Raw genomic sequence first — 19,926 nt, 5'->3', positions numbered from 1 at the left:
ACTGAAATAAATGAACTTTTCCACGACATTCTAATTTATTGAGATGCACCTGTTCAGTGATGCTGTGTACACTGGATGCGGCGCGGCACAACACGACAAATCCCCGACAGAAAACTGCTGCTGCGTTCGATTTATGACGTATTGACACAAATTTCAAATGATTTTCAATGGTCGCTTTGTCACGTCCAGTGTAGATAGACTTTAGCTGTTGCTGCGCGGCGCGAAAACTGTCGCGTCCGGTGTAGACACGGTGTTACTCACCTATCAAGAAGAAACAAAGCAACCTTGGCGTCCGATCGCAGGCCTTCCCGCTCCTTGAGTTCTCTCCAGCGCTGGAAAGCTGATCCGATATATACACGGGTCCTAATTCTTGCCTTATTGCCTTAAGCCTTCTTTTGTGTCGCAGACGTTTTCCTCTTTTGTATTTTATCCGCCATCTCTATCTTTCTGTCGCTCGGCTCGCTAATGTCCGTCCTGTGCACTGAGCGCTCTCTCCTCCGCATCATGAGTAGACACGCCCCTTACTGCTGATTGGCTACAAGTTTGTTTTGTTACCCGGCCTGACTCAGTTTTCTAAAGCGTTTTTGAAAAAATACATACCCCACCTTTAAGGTTGTTGGAGTTTCCTGGGAAAGTTCAGAAACAATCAGTGAGGTTTGATGAAGGGTTATCAGAGAAACCTAAAATGCACTAAACCGTAATTATCTGTGGTTAAGTGTTGACAGCGCAGGTTTCGGTTTATTGTTTTACCTTTTGTTTTGTACTGTCATCCTTTGGTCTGGTTGGGTAACTTGTTGCTACAAGCTCTTGTCTGGTATAAGTCAAATTTGTATATAAGTATTGTGTATAAAGGCTGTTATGAGCTCAGACTTCAGAGCTGTTTTTTGGCTCTGTAGACGGTTGATAAACGTTCTCCAGATCAGAGAGAAGAACTCTGATTGTTTGGATTTTGTTGGACTCATTCTGGTGAGAACATCCACACAGTCATTGGCGTTCTGTCTTCTTGTTTCTTTCATCCTACCCCTTTTTCTGCCCTTTCTCTCTTCACTCCTCTACCTCTTCGATTGGTTTTCAGTCCAAACAAGGTCTGTTGCCCAGGGATTCTGTCCCATTGGCAGGCTGACAGAACGTTCAGACTTTGCTTGGACATTTTTTGACAGCCTAGCTCCGTTTGATGTCCAGTTCTGGAGGTGTTTCTGTTCCCCCGAATTTAAGGGAATCATTTGTTTTGTCTAACGCCATGCCAGAACATTCAGACAAACCAGCTGAGCTTCATGTCGGACTTGATGAAATGCATGCGGCGGTGAGAGAACAAGAGAGCTGCATGGGATCGCTTGAAGTTCTTGAGCTTCTTCGTTAGTTTTGCTGAAGGCATGAGAAGATTTGAGGTGTTTTTACCTCAAAAGGACCAAACAATGTCCGTCCTGTGCACTGAGCGCTCGCTCCTCCGCATCATGAGTAGACACGCCCCTTACTGCTGATTGGCTACAAGTTTGTTTTGTTACCCGGCCTGACTCAGTTTTCTAAAGCGTTTTTGAAAAAATACATACCCCACCTTTAAGGAAAGATGGTTTCACGTTTACTCCAATTGGATGTCTCTTGGGAACTGTTACATAAGATGTTCCTGCACTCAAAAACACTTAAAAACGGATTAGAACAGAACGTAGTGGCCTTTAAAAGTTGGACTATTTTAAAAGGCTGAATGTGTACGGCTGTAACGTTTCTGAAAGCGTTACACCATGCAACCTGTATAAAAGCTAAAAGTGCAGCATGCTAATTAAATTTGAGATAAACTCATCAATCTCACAAATCAGTTGTTGGGAGAGCTAGCTGATTAGCCAACTCTTGTGACTCATCCAGAGTGTTTAAAAGGAACACATTTACACATTCATAAGGTACAGATAGGGTACAAGAAAACAATCACCTTCCCGCACACAAAGACAAAAACTCCCAGATTCACGTGCACAAACTCACACATAACACCCTGGAGGACATGTTGTGTGGGATAATGAGGAACAGATCTGATATGCTGAAAGGACAGAACAAAGCAATTAAGAGCATAGCAGTGTGTGTGGAGCACCCTCGGAGAGAGCCGGAGGGCAGGGCCACACACAGACACACCCATCTGCTCAGATCCTCACACACATGTGCAGACCAAAGACCAAGGGATGAGTCTGCGTGAGGTCACAATCCTTTGCAGCAGAAGGAAAGACAGATGCTGGAGTGTTTCAAGCAGATTCATAGAAGAAACAGGGAACGTAGAAGTGAGTGATGTACAATCGGGCTCAGATCAGAGAAAGCAAAAGATGAGTGAGAGAGGCTGAAAATAAAAGGATTAGATGTTCGTTCTCACCTTCTCTTGCCAGTGCAGTATCCCGATGATGACGAGAATAAAGACGCACACGCCAATCAGTGCTATCGCTGTCAATAAGACTATATTACTGGGGGTTAGGTAGAGCTTTGCACTCCAGCTGCAAAAACACAGAGAGAAAGACAAAAGAAAACTTTTTAGAGCACCATCTTTAAGTTCAGTAAAAACTTTAAACATCATTCAAATGTGAGAGAGCACCTAAAGACATTATACTGAGTGAAACCTGTGTAGATCATCAAAACAGTGACTTGTGGAGTTTACAGCACTCTTATTAGCACTACCTTCATGCGCGAGCTGTAATACGACGATTCAAACAACCTGAGAAACCTAAATATAATCAGACCTGATGCATTCTGACAAGCTGAAACATCAGGACATCAAGATGAGCCGCTTTAAATAACAGACGGAGAGCGAGCGAGAGCGTGAGAGGTGGAACGCTCTCCATTTACTGGAGAGAATAGAACGAGAGATGCTCTGTTTATCATTGCGAATTGTTTGAAAGCAAAACGGCAGCTGAAAGAGCCCGAGTGGGGTCTCTGGGGAATAGCGGGAAATCAAGTGATCTGCTCAAATATTTATGATATAGATTGGCAGACAGCTTCATTAAGATACATTTCAGCTGTGCTGGTAAACACATTAAATATTAATGCCTGAGGAAATACCTTCTCACGGTCTTGATTAAGGCTAGTGACGGATGCAGTGACAGTGTGAAACTGCTTTTAATTACGTTAACATGTTTATTATGCTTTTAAGTTTATTCTCACTAGATGCCTGTGAGATTGCATCTCGGTAGATACTGATAACAGTAAATGAAGGAACTATTTGTGTACATTTAAACTTTGTGGCGAAAATAATCATGACTGAACAGAGGGCGCTGAGTGAGTGCGTGCAACAGAGAATGGATTGCAAAAATGTTTATAAAAATATGCATTTTAATAACATAAATAATAGTACAAATGTGATCATTTAATTAACTATTTATTTATTTATAAATGTAAACTATTTTCATGAATATTAATAAAAATTGAATTAGTTAATCAATAATTACTTTTAAACTTGCTTACAGCATTGTTAACATAACTGGCTAGTAAGTTTTTCCATAAAAGTTAATTTCGTGCCTTGAATATAGGTTAGCAAAACCTGAAATTTTTGACGTTATGGGGACAAAATTTGGTCCCCAAGAGGTAAACAGTTTATAAATCATACTAAATTGTGTTTGTTTTTGGAAAATGTAAAAACACACAGTGTTTTCTGTAAGACTTTTACAGTTAGAGGATAGAATGTAAAGTTTGTACAGTATAAAAATCATTATGTCTATGAAAAGTCCAACGTGTGTGTGTGTGTACCTGCGAGGGTCATTCTGTGGATATGGTATAACAATGAGCTGGGAGTTAGGAATGATAGCGGTCCATTCCTGTTTCCTCACGTCCTGCAGGAGAAAGAGAATGATAGATGGAAGAGAGAGAATGAGTGCAAAGAATATTAGTACCATTACCGTTATGGAAATTACAGCACATTCAATTTCTGCAGCTGTCCTTTGGCAAACATGCACTAGAGCTGATGTGCCTCTGTGGAAGACGGGGGGATTTGCAGGAGATTGTATTATTGTATAATTTGACATTATTGAAGTGGGGGGTCTTAACGGAGAAGAGGGCATGTTTAACACATGTCTGTCTTCAGTCATCATTAAACACATAACGGCTGATACACTATTCCAACATCTCTCGTCGCCCAATTTGGCCCGCATTTACACTGTTTAACTAAACTTTTGCAAGCTAGAGGGAGAGCCGCACTTCAGGTGCTGATATTCTCAGCGTGAAGTGAAGTTTCAGTGCTATTACTGAAGCGAGCAAGAGCGATGAGTCCAATCAGAGAATTCAGCATCACTTTAAAGTGCAGATGAGTAGGTGGGAAGCCATTTGCAGGCAGGTGATCAAAGCTACACAAAACAAATTTTAAAAAGCTCTGTGAAGTTCAACTCTGTTACCTCAAACTGGCTACAACCCAATCAAATCCTTCAGCCGCTAACCCCATGTGATTCCATGTATGATGTTCACTTCAAATACTCTACGCAGGCCAATCGCACTGCTAGTTTGTTAAATATTTACTCCACTCTCAGAGAGATACTAATGGAAATTAAGCACTGACAGAACTAAAAAAACTAGGCCCGCATTTACACTGTTTAACTAAACTTTTGCAAGCTAGAGGGAGAGCCGCACTTCAGGTGCTGATATTCTCAGCGTGAAGTGAAGTTTCAGTGCTATTACTGAAGCGAGCAAGAGCGATGAGTCCAATCAGAGAATTCAGCATCACTTTAAAGTGCAGATGAGTAGGTGGGAAGCCATTTGCAGGCAGGTGATCAAAGCTACACAAAACAAATTTTAAAAAGCTCTGTGAAGTTCAACTCTGTTACCTCAAACTGGCTACAACCCAATCAAATCCTTCAGCCGCTAACCCCATGTGATTCCATGTATGATGTTCACTTCAAATACTCTACGCAGGCCAATCGCACTGCTAGTTTGTTAAATATTTACTCCACTCTCAGAGAGATACTAATGGAAATTAAGCACTGACAGAACTAAAAAAACTAACATGGCAGCAATGAAAACAACCTTTTCCGTTCGTCTTGAAGTCGCGAGTCTTTCAGTAGGAGAAAACGGGATCATTTTCAGTGCATTGTGCAGATAATATGCCTCCAAACACGAAGCAGCATCAATAGTCATCTATTCCCCCAGCTATTTGCAAAAAAGTTCATTAGAATAAGGGAAGTCTCTGGAAGCCTTAATGTATTATGAAGACAGTACCTCTATCAATTACAAAGGTAATTTTCCCTCTTCAACTTGTTTCTCGACAGCAATTAGTAGCAAACGTTAAATCCGTCTTTTTGAGGGAATCCTCCAGGGGTACAGATTTTAATTTCCGACAACACATTTATCATAACTCTTCATTACAGTATGACCGTGAACACGCACAGTTGAGGAAGAGTGTGGGGTCTGAATGAGATATTTTTAGCATGTGTCTTTAGTGAGTATGGATGAGGCTTGCAAATGGAAGCGATGGGGTGGTATTCGGTCTCCCTGTGGGGAGTCGAGCCTCTGCTTACTGCGGAGGGCAACTGAGGGCACTGACTGAAAGACAAAGATTTGTTACAGTCAAAGAGCCTCTACTGCTGCTCTGAGCATTAAAGAGGGAGGGCAGCTCAAGCCCACACAATTAAGAGTTATGCTAACCGACAGGCCCTGGCCTTACGATTATGCAACAGAGAGAACTCAGTGAGGCTTTTTTTTTTTTTTTTTAAATATAGAAGATATTGCAAATTTAAAGATATGAGATGATATAACGTAATTTAAGAGTGCAACCATCTACTATGTGAGAAAACATTTTATTGCTTGTGCTGACTGTTTAATGCAAGTTTGATGCAAAAAACGGTTTACTTTATTTTATGGTTTCTTTGTTACAGTGTCATTACACAAATAAGTACCGAGTAATATTAATTAACAACATGTACTTACTATAGGGTTAGGATTAGGGTTTGGTTTAGGGTTAGTTGCGCATAATTTACTGTTATTAGTACATGTAACGTGTAACAAGGACACTGTTACCCAAGTGTCAACCAAATTTTTTTCAAGTTCAACATGTAACAAAATGAAGCTCTGATTCTGTGTTGGGCAATATTGAGCAATGTGTTTTTCCACAATGTTCTTCTGACGTGATAACGTCGTTGTTGAGAGATTAGAGATGTGAAAAACGATAGAGAAGGCTGAGCCGTTTCCCTTCTGCACCCAAGCTTTGAGAGTTCAGAGCCCAAACCAGAGCTGTCAGCAGGAACTGTAGGGTATGCCGTATAGAAACATTCATCAGTGTCAGAAAAAACAACCACATATGCAGAGCTTTTTTGAGGAAATTCTCTGACAAAGTCTTCCTCTCTCATTCCCTGCAGTGTTTGTAGGATACAAAAAAACGACTCTAGGTCAATTAAAAAACTGTAATGAAATGAATATGCAATTAATAACATATCAATATTTGCTGAGAAAAGAAAAGCCCCCAAAAAGAAGATAATTAGTGTAGCAGAGGAGTAAAAATTGAACAAAAAGCACCTTTAGAAATCAATACATTACACTATTTCCAAATGCTAGATGAACATCTTTCAGCTGTTGTGTCTTGTTTTTTCAGTGTCTTGCATCATAAGCGCTGCATTTTAAAGACACCCTCTCAGGTTAAAAACACAAGACTCCTGTGTTCGATTTCATTCTGCCCCGTGCTTCGTGCAGCTGCTTGTCAATGCAAACTCTGTGAACAATTCTCTGTAAGAGCAGTTTGGCGAGTCGTTTTGGCTGTAGTAGCATATGGGTCAGAAGGCATGATTAAATGAGCCATTTTTGTGTTACTTTTACAAATAATTAATTGTACTAAATGGACGTGTTAAATCGACAGCCCTATTAAAAACACAACACGGCAAATTGCTGTACGTGAGGCTCGCTCATGCACAAGCTTTGTGGTAATGTGAATGTGTGTATGCATGTGCATGTATTCATGTGTGAGTGTGTGTTGGTAAATCAAAATCTGCAATTCTAATCACTGTTTGATAAAGACCTCTGTTTAGCTCACTGACAGCAGAGGAAGCCGACGTCTTAAATTTAAATGAGCAGCACTGGGGGGATTCTAGAGGAAGTGAAGGGAGGGAGAGATTTCAAATCGCAGTTCTTCTGCTAAAACCAGACAGGGACGATGAAAAAAATACACCATGATAATTTAAAAAACCTAGAAAGGATTGAGAGATGTAAGCACTGTCTTGGCGATATAGCTCTATAATCGTCTACAAACACGGAATATATATATATATATATATATTATATACACAGTGTAGGATATATATTCCTATATAGGAAACATTGTGTCTGACATACTTTATATAGTACATCAGACTCAATGTTTCCCTTCTCAAACACAGAAAAAGAGCAGGTAGAAGTAAACCAGGCCATCTGCATGCTCTTCCTCTCCCAGGGCCTTTCTACCCATGATTCCTCCCTCCTCCATCCATATGGCGAGTGTCTGTGAGCATGTTTGAGTAGGTGTGTCTGTTACCTTCCCTCCAGGGGGCCGGGGGATGCCCACAAACAGGTGATCCAGGAAGTTGGCGCTGCGCCCCAGACCGAGCACGGTGTAGGGCAGCTGGAGTGCGAAATGAGCCGACTGGCTGAGCTGTCCCGCTGCAAGAAGAGAGAGAGTAGATTTGAATACACACTACATATGGGTGTAGATTTTAACTAACATATATCACCATACTTTTCGCTAGTTGATTAATCATTGTACATTAAAACAATTGTTTTGTACAAGTTTTCCGAAATGTAATCTTTAAACATGCAAATGATCTTATTTGCATATCTCATTAAATATGCACTAATTTGCATACATTTTCAGAACATAAATCTGAACTTTGGATAAAGCCAAGTTCACAATTCGAGTTTGATTTTGTTGTCATTAGACTTTAAGGTTTTTCCGGGGGGGATTTTGGATTTGAACATTCAGAATATAGATAGGAATAAAACTGTAAGTTTGGTGTATGAAAGTGCTGCCGAACTGGAGAGAAAAACACTCTTTAAAGATATGGATTGAAATCGAAATCTACAGATGCAATAAAATAAACACTTAAATGTGTATTTTGGATGTTTTCTTTCTATTAGTCTGAAAGAAGAATCAAAATAGAACTTAAAACTGACCAGTGCATGAAAAAAAACACTGGTTTTGCCTGTAGTTTCTCACCTTAAATGAGTAAATGAATATGTTAATCATGTCATATGTTGGTATTATCATCTGATGGTGTCACTGTATTATGGCACGACCCCGGTACTTTATGTATAGGTAGATTACAACATGAATAATGTATTGACAAACATGCATATGTATTTGTGAATACTAAATTCACCTGTAAGTGAAGATAGGACTCTATTACAGCTTTCCTGTAACGCAAACTGGCAATGCATGAAGCAATGCAAGTCGCTTTGAATAAAAGCATCTGCTAAATGCACGGATGTAAAAGTACATTTGTGAGTCAAAGGGAGCTGAAGGAGCCGAGAGGGGAAGAGGTTACGCCACAAGGATGGAGGGATGTCTGAGATCGAAAGAACAAGGAAGAGGTAAAAAATAGAAAGGGAAAACCAGGCCAGAACAGAAGCAACAGCAGTGAGTGAGGAGGAAAAGAAACGGATGATAGAACGAACGAAGGAAGGAAGGAGGAGAGAGAGAGAGAGAGAGAGGGAGGGAGGGAGGGAGTGAGGACGTGAGGTGGAATTATAGAGGGAGAGAGTGGGATTGAGGATGGAGGAGTGAGAGGTGAAAGGGAACAGCCGAGTGTGAGGGGGAGGGAAGTGTAAGGTATGAAACAGGACATGAACAGGTAAGGGAGGGGGAGGAGAAGATGAAAGAGGAGAAAACAGAAGTAATAGCTGCCATTAGTGTCATCCATAAATAAGGCTTATTATAATAAGAGATCTCAGCATATGAAGGGCTCCGGCATAGATCCTCATGAACTTTAAATCAACCTCAACAAACTACTGCAGAATGCTGCATAATATTTTACATGCTACAATTGCTTTAAAATGGTAGGTAACCAAAAAATGAAAATCTGTCATGACCCTCATGTCGTTTCAAACCTGTGTGACTTTATTTCTTCTGTGGAACACAAAAGAAGATATTTTGAAAATTTTTTTTGTCCATACAATATAAGTCAATGGTCACCAAAACTCTTCAGAAACCTTCAGAATACCTTCTTTTATGTTCTACAGAAGAAAGAAAGACAGGTTTGAAACAAGGGTGAAAAAATGATGGCATTTACAATTTTCTTTCTTTGGGTGTTTTTGGTTACTGATGCCAGTGTAACAAAACACTATTCATGGGAGTATTTGTCACTTATGAAAAAATTATTCTGCACCTGAAAGTGTCAGACATTAAAAAAATCTTACTGACTCCAAACTTCCAAACAGTAGTGTATTATTATTTCAATATAAATTAATAACTGTTTAAGTCAGAGTTGAAGCAGAGTTTGTGAATTGGGTAAGTTTGATTAACGAATCAGATCAATCAGCAGAATGGTTTGCTCAGGAATTCCTGATGTTTTCACTATAAACTGCTGTTGTACAGAAAAAAGGAGCTTAAGATTTCATCTTTTGTGGAAATAACAGCATAAAGGTTTAAAAAACATAATGGGAGCAAGTAAATAACGACAGAACTTTCTTTTATTAGTGTACTATCCCTTTAAGTAAACTGAAAGAATATTAACCCTGGTTACAGTGACCCTGGGCTTTCTCTGAAGAGAGATTTTTTACAAAACAAGGACTGTGAAAGCATTGAGCAATGAGCAAATCTGACACACAATAATATGAGTACAGAACTAAACATAACAAAAGGTTTCTTTTAAGCACACATGCTTCTCCCTCACCGTGCTGTCTGGATTTTTAACAGTCCAAACTGTGAAAAGCACACAAATACAGTATAATCAGCTAATTGGTTTCTGACACCTGAACTAAATTTGAACTAACTGATGGAGCACTTTATGTGTGTCCTTCTGAAGCAAGTACACACACAGTCCTCAACCAGGGAAAGGTCAGTCCATTGCTCATGTGTCATGTGTCTGACTTAATGATGCCATTAAAGAGAAGAACAATTAGATGTGTATAAGCTGATTTCCCATTATGCATCAGAGAGTAGAGAGAGAGAGACAGAGAACAGGGGTCTCCTAATAACTTCCCTTTGGCACATAATAGCAGTACTGGAATTCTGGATGCAGTCTGAAGATCAATTAGATGGACTGATGGAAAATGTAGAGCGAGTCTCTCTGACCAGGAACAGATCCTTAGCTAATATAAAATAAAACAAGCAAAGCCAAGAATGATCTTTTATAGTCTTGCTCTAGTAGTGAAGTACACAATGTTGGTATTTCGATCTATATCTTCTATTATCATTTACAGAACAGAACATGTTGGTGTATTGCAATCAGTCATATTTTCTAAGCCCATAATGAGATGAGTTTCACTGGTTTTCTTTAATGAAGGACATTTCTTAATAAATGATCAAACTATTTAGGCCTACACATTCCTTTAATAGATCATCATGTCGCATGCTCATCAAGGCTGCATTTATTTGACCAAAAATACAGTACGTACACACACACACACGCACACGCACACACAATAAATAAATAAAATAAAATAAAGATAATGGTTTTCTATTTTAAGATATATTTATAATGTAATGCATTCCTGTGATGGCAGATCTGAATTTCCAGCTGTTATTTTAGTCTTCAGCATCACATGATCCTTCAGAAATCATTATCATTAATATGCTGATTTGGTGCTCAAGAAATGATTCTTATTATTGTGAATGTTGAAACAGTTGTGCTGTTTAATATTTTTGTGGAAACTGTAGAATGTTTTTCAGGATTCTCTGATGAATAGAACGTTCAAAAGAACAGCTTTTATTTGAAATAGAAATTATATAAATGATAAATGTCTTTAATGTCACTTTTGACTGATTTAATACATCCTTGTAGGGATGTAACAGTATGAAAATTTCTTATCACGATTATAGTGACCAAAATTATCACGGTTGTCACTATTATCACGGTATTGTTAAAATCTGCTGGAGACTTTTCATCAACCGGTCAAAATTTACAGCAGGGCATGCAAATTCAGTCCGTTTTTGGTCAGACAAAAACTGCAAGCAAGCTGAATGTAAATATAAGTTTCTGTAAATCCACTCGCTGACAGCAGGTGGCGCTTATGGAAAAGCTGTTTCCATAAACTCCGTGGACAAAGCAGTATTGCGATTAAGAATACTTCCTCTAGGTGTTACATGGAGCGAAGATGAAAACAAAATGCCATCGAATCGTTTCTGAAGACAGTCAGAACCTTCAGAGGTACATTCATATAATTAATTCATTCATATATTCATTTGTATAATTCCCTTAGCACTCTTTTAAAACCTCCAGCTTTTCCGCCCTGTTTTCACTCAAAACGAAGCTACTCTGCGTGCTGTGTGCACGTGAGACCGTTACTTAAAACTGCTTTATGCTGGACAGTATTTATTTATCGTGAGTTGTTCAAATCGCGGTAATCTAACACGGTTTTAATGATAATTAAAAGATGAAACGGTAATACTAACCGTGGGGAATTTTATCATGATTTATCGTCAAACCGGTAATCGTTACATCCCTACATCCTTGCTGAATAAAAGTATTCATTTCTTTCAAAAAAAAAAAAGGAAAAAAAGGAAAAAAACGATACCCCAAACTTTTGAACAGCAGTGTATAAATCTAAAGAGCAACATTTTAATTCATTTCATCAATTAATTCAATTAATATTTGTACAGAACATTTCATAATCAATATCAATTATTGTGTTAAAGGGGTCATATGATGCTGCTAATAAGAACATTATTTTGTGTATTTGGTGTAATGAAATGTGTTTATGCGGTTTAAAGTTAAAAAAACACATTATTTTCCACATACTGTACATTATTGTTTCTCCTCTATGCCCCGCCTTTCTGAAACGCGTCGACTTCACGCTCTTCACTGAGCGCTTACACAGATACACATGGGAGCATTTGAAAGGCGTGTCTATCAGTGCAGTGGATCAGTCTATGAGCAGATATATTAGGGATCCGCTGATAGACGCGGCATTCAAACGCTCCCGTGTGTATCTGTGTAAGGTAGTTGCTGTAGTAGTCATGTTTAGGAATGGTGTAGGGTTAAGGGATCTAGAATATGGTCATGCAGAATAAGGCATTATTATGCGCTTTATAATACTAATAAACAACCAAAAAAGCTAGTAATATGCATGCTAATAAGCAACTAGTTAATATAGAATAGTGTTCCCTAATCTACAGTGTTACTGTTTTAATTGAGTCACAATGTGAATTAAACCTTTTAAATTTGGCTGATTTAAATGTCATTAAAATGACAGCTACCAAAAAGAGAGTAGAAATCTCAGCGAGTATTAAGTGAACAATTTGAATAAAAACAGTTTAACAGAAAAATCAATCAGTCTTATATTTGACGTGTCCTTTAATGACAGCAGCACTTCTCAAATAAAAATATAGATACTAGTGATTTTATTATTTCTTCAGCATGAAAATGAATTAGTAAAACAAGACTAGAAGTAAACAAATGAAAAATTATATTTCTTCAAACTAAATAAAGGCACAGCTACATGTAACATTCATTATTAGAGGTTTGTGAGGAAACTTATTTAAATTTCAATAAATTTTTTTTTGTTGATAAAAACATGTAATTACAGTTTTAATGGTAACACTTTAGAATATAGCTGCAAGCAGCGATACAAGGCCAAGCTCCGAATGTGCAAGTGCAATGCGGAGCCACAAGAGCAATTAATAGCAGAAATAGAAAGTACGTAAAAAAACCAGATACAGTGGTGTGAAAAAGTGTTGGCCCCCTTCCTGATTTCTTATTTTTTTGCATGTTTGTCACACTTTAATGTTTCAGATCATCAAACAAATTTAAATAAAAACCTTCAATTAAAAACTGCATGTTGTGTTCACTTGTGTTATCTTTGACTAATATTTAAATTTGTTTGATGATCTGAAACATTAAAGTGTGACAAACATGCAAAAAAATAAGAAATCAGGAAGGGGGCCAACACTTTTTCACATCACTGTAGGTTCACAAGTTCAGGTAAGAATGAACAAAAACACATTCCTAATACTAATTCAAGAGGAAGAACACACACCATCTGGAACTAGGGTTGTCAAAAGTTCCAACTTCAGTACCAGTCGGTACTGAAATGTAAAAAATGTGATGATACCAGCATTTCCCGTTTGCGTTTTGAGCACTGTTGAGAGGATTCCTAAACACCTCTGATTGGCCATTGTGTTCACGTGTTCAACAGACATGTCTGTGATTGGCTACAATGATCATCGCTTCACGCTCTTCACTGATCGCTTACACAGATACACATGGGAGCATTTGAAAGGCGCGTCTATCAGTGCAGTGGATCCGTCTATGAGCAGATATATTAGGGATCCGCTGATAGACGCGGCATTCAAACGCTCCCGTGTGTATCTGTGTAAGGTAGTTGCTGTAGTAGTCATGTTTAGGAATGGTTATTCAACATAAATTCCCACTCACACATAACAAAATAATTAAAAAGAAGAAAATAAATGCAGTCATTAATTAGAGTTAATGCTAAATTTAATACACATACAGTATATTTTGCGTTATATAGTTTTTGTATTAAAATATTTTAATTTGTGATGGTACACAACACATTTTTAATTGATAGACTAATGAATTTGTCACAGGTTGAGGCACAGTCCTAATTAGTTTGTAATTGATCTAAAGAATTTTTTCTTGCTGGAAGAGAGGTTAGCTTAGATACTGTAGGTTGCTCCTCATTTAAGCCAATTAAGAAAACAGTGTAATTTATTTGGTTTAGTCAATTCGGTTTGGTTCAGATAATTTAATAGCAAGATAACTCAAGCTGATTTAAAAGTGAGTTATTTTCAGTGTTCCAGTTAAACTAACTTTCAGAGAATGCTATTTTTCTACTTATTTTAAACTGTTATTAGGACAGTACATGAACAATGTTGCCTTCATGGGATCTGTGGTTACTTCAGTTACTTATTTTGTCTTCAGTTACATTGTCCTCAAATAGAGAGAGGGAGAGCAAGTGCAGACAGCAGCAGAAATACCGCCGTCCCCATGTCCTGAGCTCGAGTCTAAATGTGCAATAAGTCTTGCTGTGCTGTGTTTCATTACTGGCCAATGAGAGCCTGAGGGAATAAGGGCCCTAATACAACCTGACCTGTTCTCCACTCCGCGTACAACATACACCCCATTACTGTCCTTCAGCTGACCCCAGAAACCCTGCCACAATCTCTCCAATTACAGCAGGACATTTATCACAGAACTGTAGTTAGAAGTTCAGCATCAGAGCACCGAGGGATGATGGGCCACAGTGTCACTAAGCTCTACTAACAGTTTCTGTGCTGAAATGGTGATTGCTTTTATTTATCTATTCCTCTGTGTTTTCTGTGGGAATGCCATCAACTCCCTGTCACTCCTCAACTCTTCACATGGTAACCTGTGTGTGGAGGAAAGACAGATAGAACGACAGCTAGATAGAACCACACATACATAGAAATTAGGGCTGCACGATTAATCGAAATTAAGCTATGCAAACAGCTTTCATAATTGCAGAACGATTTCTTCGATTTTATAATCGCGCGATTAAATCGTCTGCGATTATGAACACGATATTGCGTAGCTTGTCAGTGAACTACGGCTCTGTGTAGTAAACACTGCTCCACCTGAAAGCACATGCTGAAGATTTACTACTAATCAAAGAACCGGCTTTACTGACGAGATAAGCATGACAATCACATTCGATTAATCGTGCAGCCCTACATAGAATGATACAAAGGCAAAGATAACCAGAATGTTAGAAAGAACAACAGATACATAGAATGACAGATAGAACAATAGACAGACAGACAGAACAATCGACAGAATGACAGACAGAATGAAAAATGGACATATAATGATACATGGACATAAAAAAATAGATTGACATAAACCAATAAAGTAGCCTAGATAGAATGATAGAACGTAGATAGAATGACAGACAGAATGACAGAGAGCTAGAACGACAGATAAATAGAACGATAGATAGTAGGGGCATTTCCTCCGAGGAGGCAAGGGAGGCAGTGTCTATATTGGATGAGAAAAAAATTAGTAGTACAAAAATAAAACAACACCAATATTGCAAAATTTAACAATAAAAAGTGAATAAATCACAAATTTTTCTAAAGAAAGTCTGCGACACCAGCAGGTAAGGTTACACCGCTTCTCTCTTGCCTCCCCTGAGCCCATTGAGTTTTAACATACCCATTATAACAGAGCGTGCAGTGAGTTTGGTGGGGGGTAATTGAGAATGAATGGGGAAAAGTCGAGTGAGAGGAGGCAATGCCTCCATCGCGATTTTATTGGATATGACTAGTTATTTTCGGCTGTGATTGGTTCATGCGATAAATCCCGCCTCTTTGAGGACTTTGCTGCCTTATTTCAGAACACCACCACACACCACTGATAGATAGACAGACAGACAGCCATACATGATAAACGGCAGACAGACACAGATATAGAGCAAATTCCTAATAGACAGATAAACAGTTCTGTAAAACACATTAGCACCTGACCTGAACATCAAAACAAACCTGACACACAGCAGGTGAAGCCAGAGATTCATACTGAATTTCATACTCAGACTGTTAAGAAGCAAACACAGCCAAACACTTCTGCTCATTTGTATTCTGCTTCAGCAGGTGTACAACAAGACAAATCAAGAACATTATTACAGTGACATTTCATTATAGACCACTATGTCAGCATATACCATTTAACTCTGAGACTGTTTTTTTTTCAGGACACAATGACAATAAACATTTATAAATGCTCTGTCTGCGTATAGAGGTGTCTTTTATCCCTAATGAATCTCTCTTCACATTAGAGAGGAAAGAACAAAGATAAAGAGGACAATGAGAGAAAGTGGAGATATTTCAGATAACAGAAATCCTTGTGGTTTCCTGGCTAGTGGAAGAAGGGCTATAATTTGATTGGACAGAACTCAAAGACAAGTTCAGAAACTCTGGTCCAGCTTTTAAAAGCAGGACATAATTAAAAAAAAACATTAAAAAAAAAAAAGATATTAGTTTCTTCTACAAGCATGGAGCACACAAGTTCCCTAAAATCCATTATTTCCAGTAATCTGAGGATAATTTTTGTCCTTTTAGCCATTTAGTCATTTATCTTTTTTGATAGCTCTGTCACATCCCACTCTCTGTTCTGCTGAGGACCTTTAGCACAGTCTACACACACACACACACACACACACACAGAACATGTCTGCACAGATGATGCGGACATGCATGTGGCCCAGTGGAGGCACACACACAGAACTACAACATAAGAGAAACATTCATTCTGTTTATGTAATGCTTCCACTGAGAACTCAAGGTCAGTGATGTATTTCAAAAGAGAGTTCAGGAAAACAGCCATTTACACCAAAGTGATGGAATTCTGTCAATGCCGCGAGGAATTTAATCTTATCTGCTCTTAGAAAGGTGGAACGGATGATCTTGAACTTGGTCAATCAGATATCCTCAAGGGCCAAAACAACATACGAGACACTCATATATAAAATACTAAGCAATCAAGAAACAAGGCAACTCAAGCGTCATACCGATGTGTGCTTAGTTACAGAATCTCTAGTTTGCTCTATATTGGAAAACAATATTATATATCATCCATTGTCTATGGAACATGGTGTGACAATGGACAGAAATTAATCAAAGACATAATGTCTTTTCATAATGGTGTAAATGACCTGCTACATCACAGAAACTAATAGAATTGGATTCTAATATAACAATTTATTTAAATGTAAATATATTTAAATACATTTTACTTAAAACACCAATAATTAGATGTTAATTAATGAATAATACATAAAATAAAAAATAAAAAATATATAATATATAACACCAACATTCTCTATAGTGGCTGCATTTACTGGCTTCACTGCAATCAAGTGTCATAATATTGTTTCCAGGCAAGAAACACATTTCCTCATTTCCACATAAACTTAAACATATGTGAATTTTTCTTAAAAATTAAGATTTCTCACTAACAAATGTCAATCTATTATTTTTGAGTGAAAAAAGGGCAATTCTCCAGAGCATTTGTGTGCATCCTTCACACAATTTACCATGCCAGAACAGATTTTATAATTAACACCAGGATAAAGTGAGGCCAAGATAAAGTTTTTTATTGGTTTATTCAAACTCATCCTAGTCTAGTTTAGTCTGATCCATAAAAAGTAGTGAACTAGTCAGGACAGATAACTGTAGTGTGCTGAGGTTGACTTATCTTACCTTACTGAGGCAGGATATTCTGGGCAAAGAGATATGTGTGATGCCTTTCCCATCTAGTGTTAATCTTTTCTGAGCCATGTACTCACCAGACGCATTCTTCAGATAACCGTTCGAGTCCACCGATGTGTACATGACATACGGGCCAGGCTGGTTCACACCAAAGGGCTGTGGGATAGATAGAAGTGATTAACAACAAATACAATACACATACATTAAACTATTTGGCAAATGCCATTAAAATCATAAAACTACTCGAGCAGCAAAAAAACAAAAAAACAAAACAAAAACACTACCATCTCTAAAGGTGCAGTCAAATTAGAAAAATAATTTTGCAGGCCAAAAAAGGTCCATTGTCTATTAGCGATGTATGATGTGTAAGCGATGTATGAAGCGTAGCATTGCGTATTTGTGTGACCAACTTGAACCAGCTGCCAAATCTATGCGGGGAAATCGTTCGCCCTCACAAAAAAGTCTCGATCACGTAGATTCCTATTGAAATGACTGTATTTCACAGGTAAAAAAAAACAACAACAAAAAAAACTCTGTCCCTTCTCCCATAAACGCGCTGATCATTTCCTGCTTTTATGAAGCCCCTCCCTCAGAAATACGTGATGGGCTCAGATTGGCTAGCTGGCCCAGTGTGTTGTGATTGGCTAAACCGCCTCTAGTGCGCGTCTGAACGTCACGCCCCTCACCTCAGCGGCATGTGCTCCGGTTGTATTCTGCCCTACAAAGGCAAAAGACCTTAACTCGCTAGAGTGTGAAACTGAGAAAAATGACTTTAAAGTTTTTTACTTGTCCAGCCAAATTAATTATAGGTAGGACACTGGAAATTCAACAATTAGAAGTTTTAGTAATGAAAATGATCTACATTAAAAAATTGTGAGCTCAAACTTGAGGCTAAAAGAAAGTCATCCGTCATCCCACTCCTCTACGTCTACTTCTTTCATCGCTTGGATTACAGCGTCACAGCTTTTTAAATGTGATTTTCTCCAATGAGGGGGAGGAGGGGGCGGAATATTTGGCAAATTACGCTGCAGCATTTATATTATTGCACTGGTTGGCTATTAACGGCGAGCAGACAGTGTCACTCAATGTATTGGAGAATACGGCGCAGCACTTTTATTATTGCACTGGTTGGCTATTAACGGCGAGCAGACAGTGCATTGGAGAATATGGCGAACATAAATAAAGAAACGAAGTTGCTTGTCAGGTTTTCCTAACAAGCAACCATATTTATTTTAAATAAGACCAAAAAAACACAACCCGCGACCTGATTTTTTTTTACGCGACTTTACAAAAAAAGAAGCCCAAAGTCGCGTATAATACGCGGACTTAGCAACTATGCTTATAATGAAATTGTGGTGTGCGTCATGGCAGGCGTGGCATACTGGTGTGTTCACTGCGCAGACTCATTGGCATTATTGAGAGCAAACGTGAGAGGTCACGGGCCTACGGCAGGGTGTGGCCAAGTAAAAAATAAAAAACTACTGATTTTATGATTGATCATGCTAGCTACGGCATTCGAGTCCACACGCGTCCAACTAAGTGACAGCCTGGTGAATAATCTACATTACAAAAAGAAATAAAAATCTTTAAAGGTTATTCACGATTACGTATTGCTGCCAAGGTATCTAGTCTTTACAGTGCTTTGTTATATGGAGCTGTGTGGTAGATCGCGATCTATCTAATTCGTTTGTCTACACAGTAATTAAAACGCGGCAGACTTTAATAAACAGTAAAAAAAAAAGGCAGAACACCGTATAACTCCAAACCGGCACCTACAACGTAATTAAAATGCGGCAGACTTTAATGGACAGTAAAAAAAAGGCAGAACACCGTGTAACTTCCAAACCGGCACTGTAACTTAATTTTGATGCACGGGTAAACAAAGGCAGAACGGCGTAACTCAATTTGAGCGTTCCAAACAAAGTGAAAGAGCCGTAACTGGTGTTATACGGTGTTCTGCCTTGGTTTCTCTGGGGCTTTTTGAAGTTACGGTTGAGACGACCCATTATTTTCTCTGAAAAACAACGAAATTGACTCAAGATACTTATGCACATGATAAAGGATCAACAACTCATTTTCGACAAAAATCGAAGTTACGTTTTTTTGCCTTTGCACGGCAGTATTGTAAACAATGGCATCGTCTATATTGCTTATCAGTTTGAGCCTGATTGAGACGCAGATGATATTAGTGAAGAGGATCGCACAGAACCTGTGCAAGCACGGCTCTTAATGGTATGTTTTTTGATTGTTGATGTCTCATACTTTTAGATACACTGTTATTTGTAAATGCTACTGCTTATGTTAACCTTTAATATACGGTTTTATTTAAAGCTGATTAAAGCTTTAATACAGTACGGCAACCGCACGTGCGTCCATGTATAACGCTTCTCATAGCTATGTGAAAATAAGTGTATAAATGGAATAGTTCATTGTTGGAGCTGAGCTGAATGAGAGAGAGAGAGAGAGAGAGAGAGAGAGAGAGAGAGATGCAGAGCGTGTGCAGAGCAGGGGAACGAGAGGAACAGTATTAACCCTTTCGCACGTGAGTTTAAAATATTCTAGCTGAGCCCCCAGCGTGAGTTTTTTTTAGGCGACCGTTATTT

At 38.5% G+C, this 19,926-nt stretch overlaps 1 protein-coding gene across 2 annotated transcripts in view; it reads right to left on the bottom strand.

Annotated features, from left to right (window-relative positions):
• Positions 1 to 19,926, bottom strand: part of LOC107723136 (T-cell immunomodulatory protein-like) — a 129,136-nt gene that overhangs the window by 6,772 nt on the left and 102,438 nt on the right. For both annotated transcript variants that reach the window (XM_016531663.1, XM_016531664.1), the window contains exons 14-17: positions 17,401 to 17,479; positions 7,457 to 7,581; positions 3,718 to 3,800; positions 2,354 to 2,471 (exon numbers count right to left, since the gene is read on the bottom strand). In XM_016531663.1, the coding sequence (XP_016387149.1) occupies positions 2,354 to 2,471; positions 3,718 to 3,800; positions 7,457 to 7,581; positions 17,401 to 17,479 (405 nt within the window). The remainder of the gene's footprint in view (positions 1 to 2,353; positions 2,472 to 3,717; positions 3,801 to 7,456; positions 7,582 to 17,400; positions 17,480 to 19,926) is intronic.

This window comes from Sinocyclocheilus rhinocerous, unplaced genomic scaffold (assembly GCF_001515625.1).
Source record: "Sinocyclocheilus rhinocerous isolate Xijiao unplaced genomic scaffold, SAMN03320098_v1.1 scaffold725, whole genome shotgun sequence".
Lineage (NCBI taxonomy): Eukaryota > Metazoa > Chordata > Actinopteri > Cypriniformes > Cyprinidae > Sinocyclocheilus > Sinocyclocheilus rhinocerous.
The sequence above is the reverse complement of the archived record's forward strand: the minus strand, read 5'-3'. Positions and strand labels throughout refer to the sequence as shown.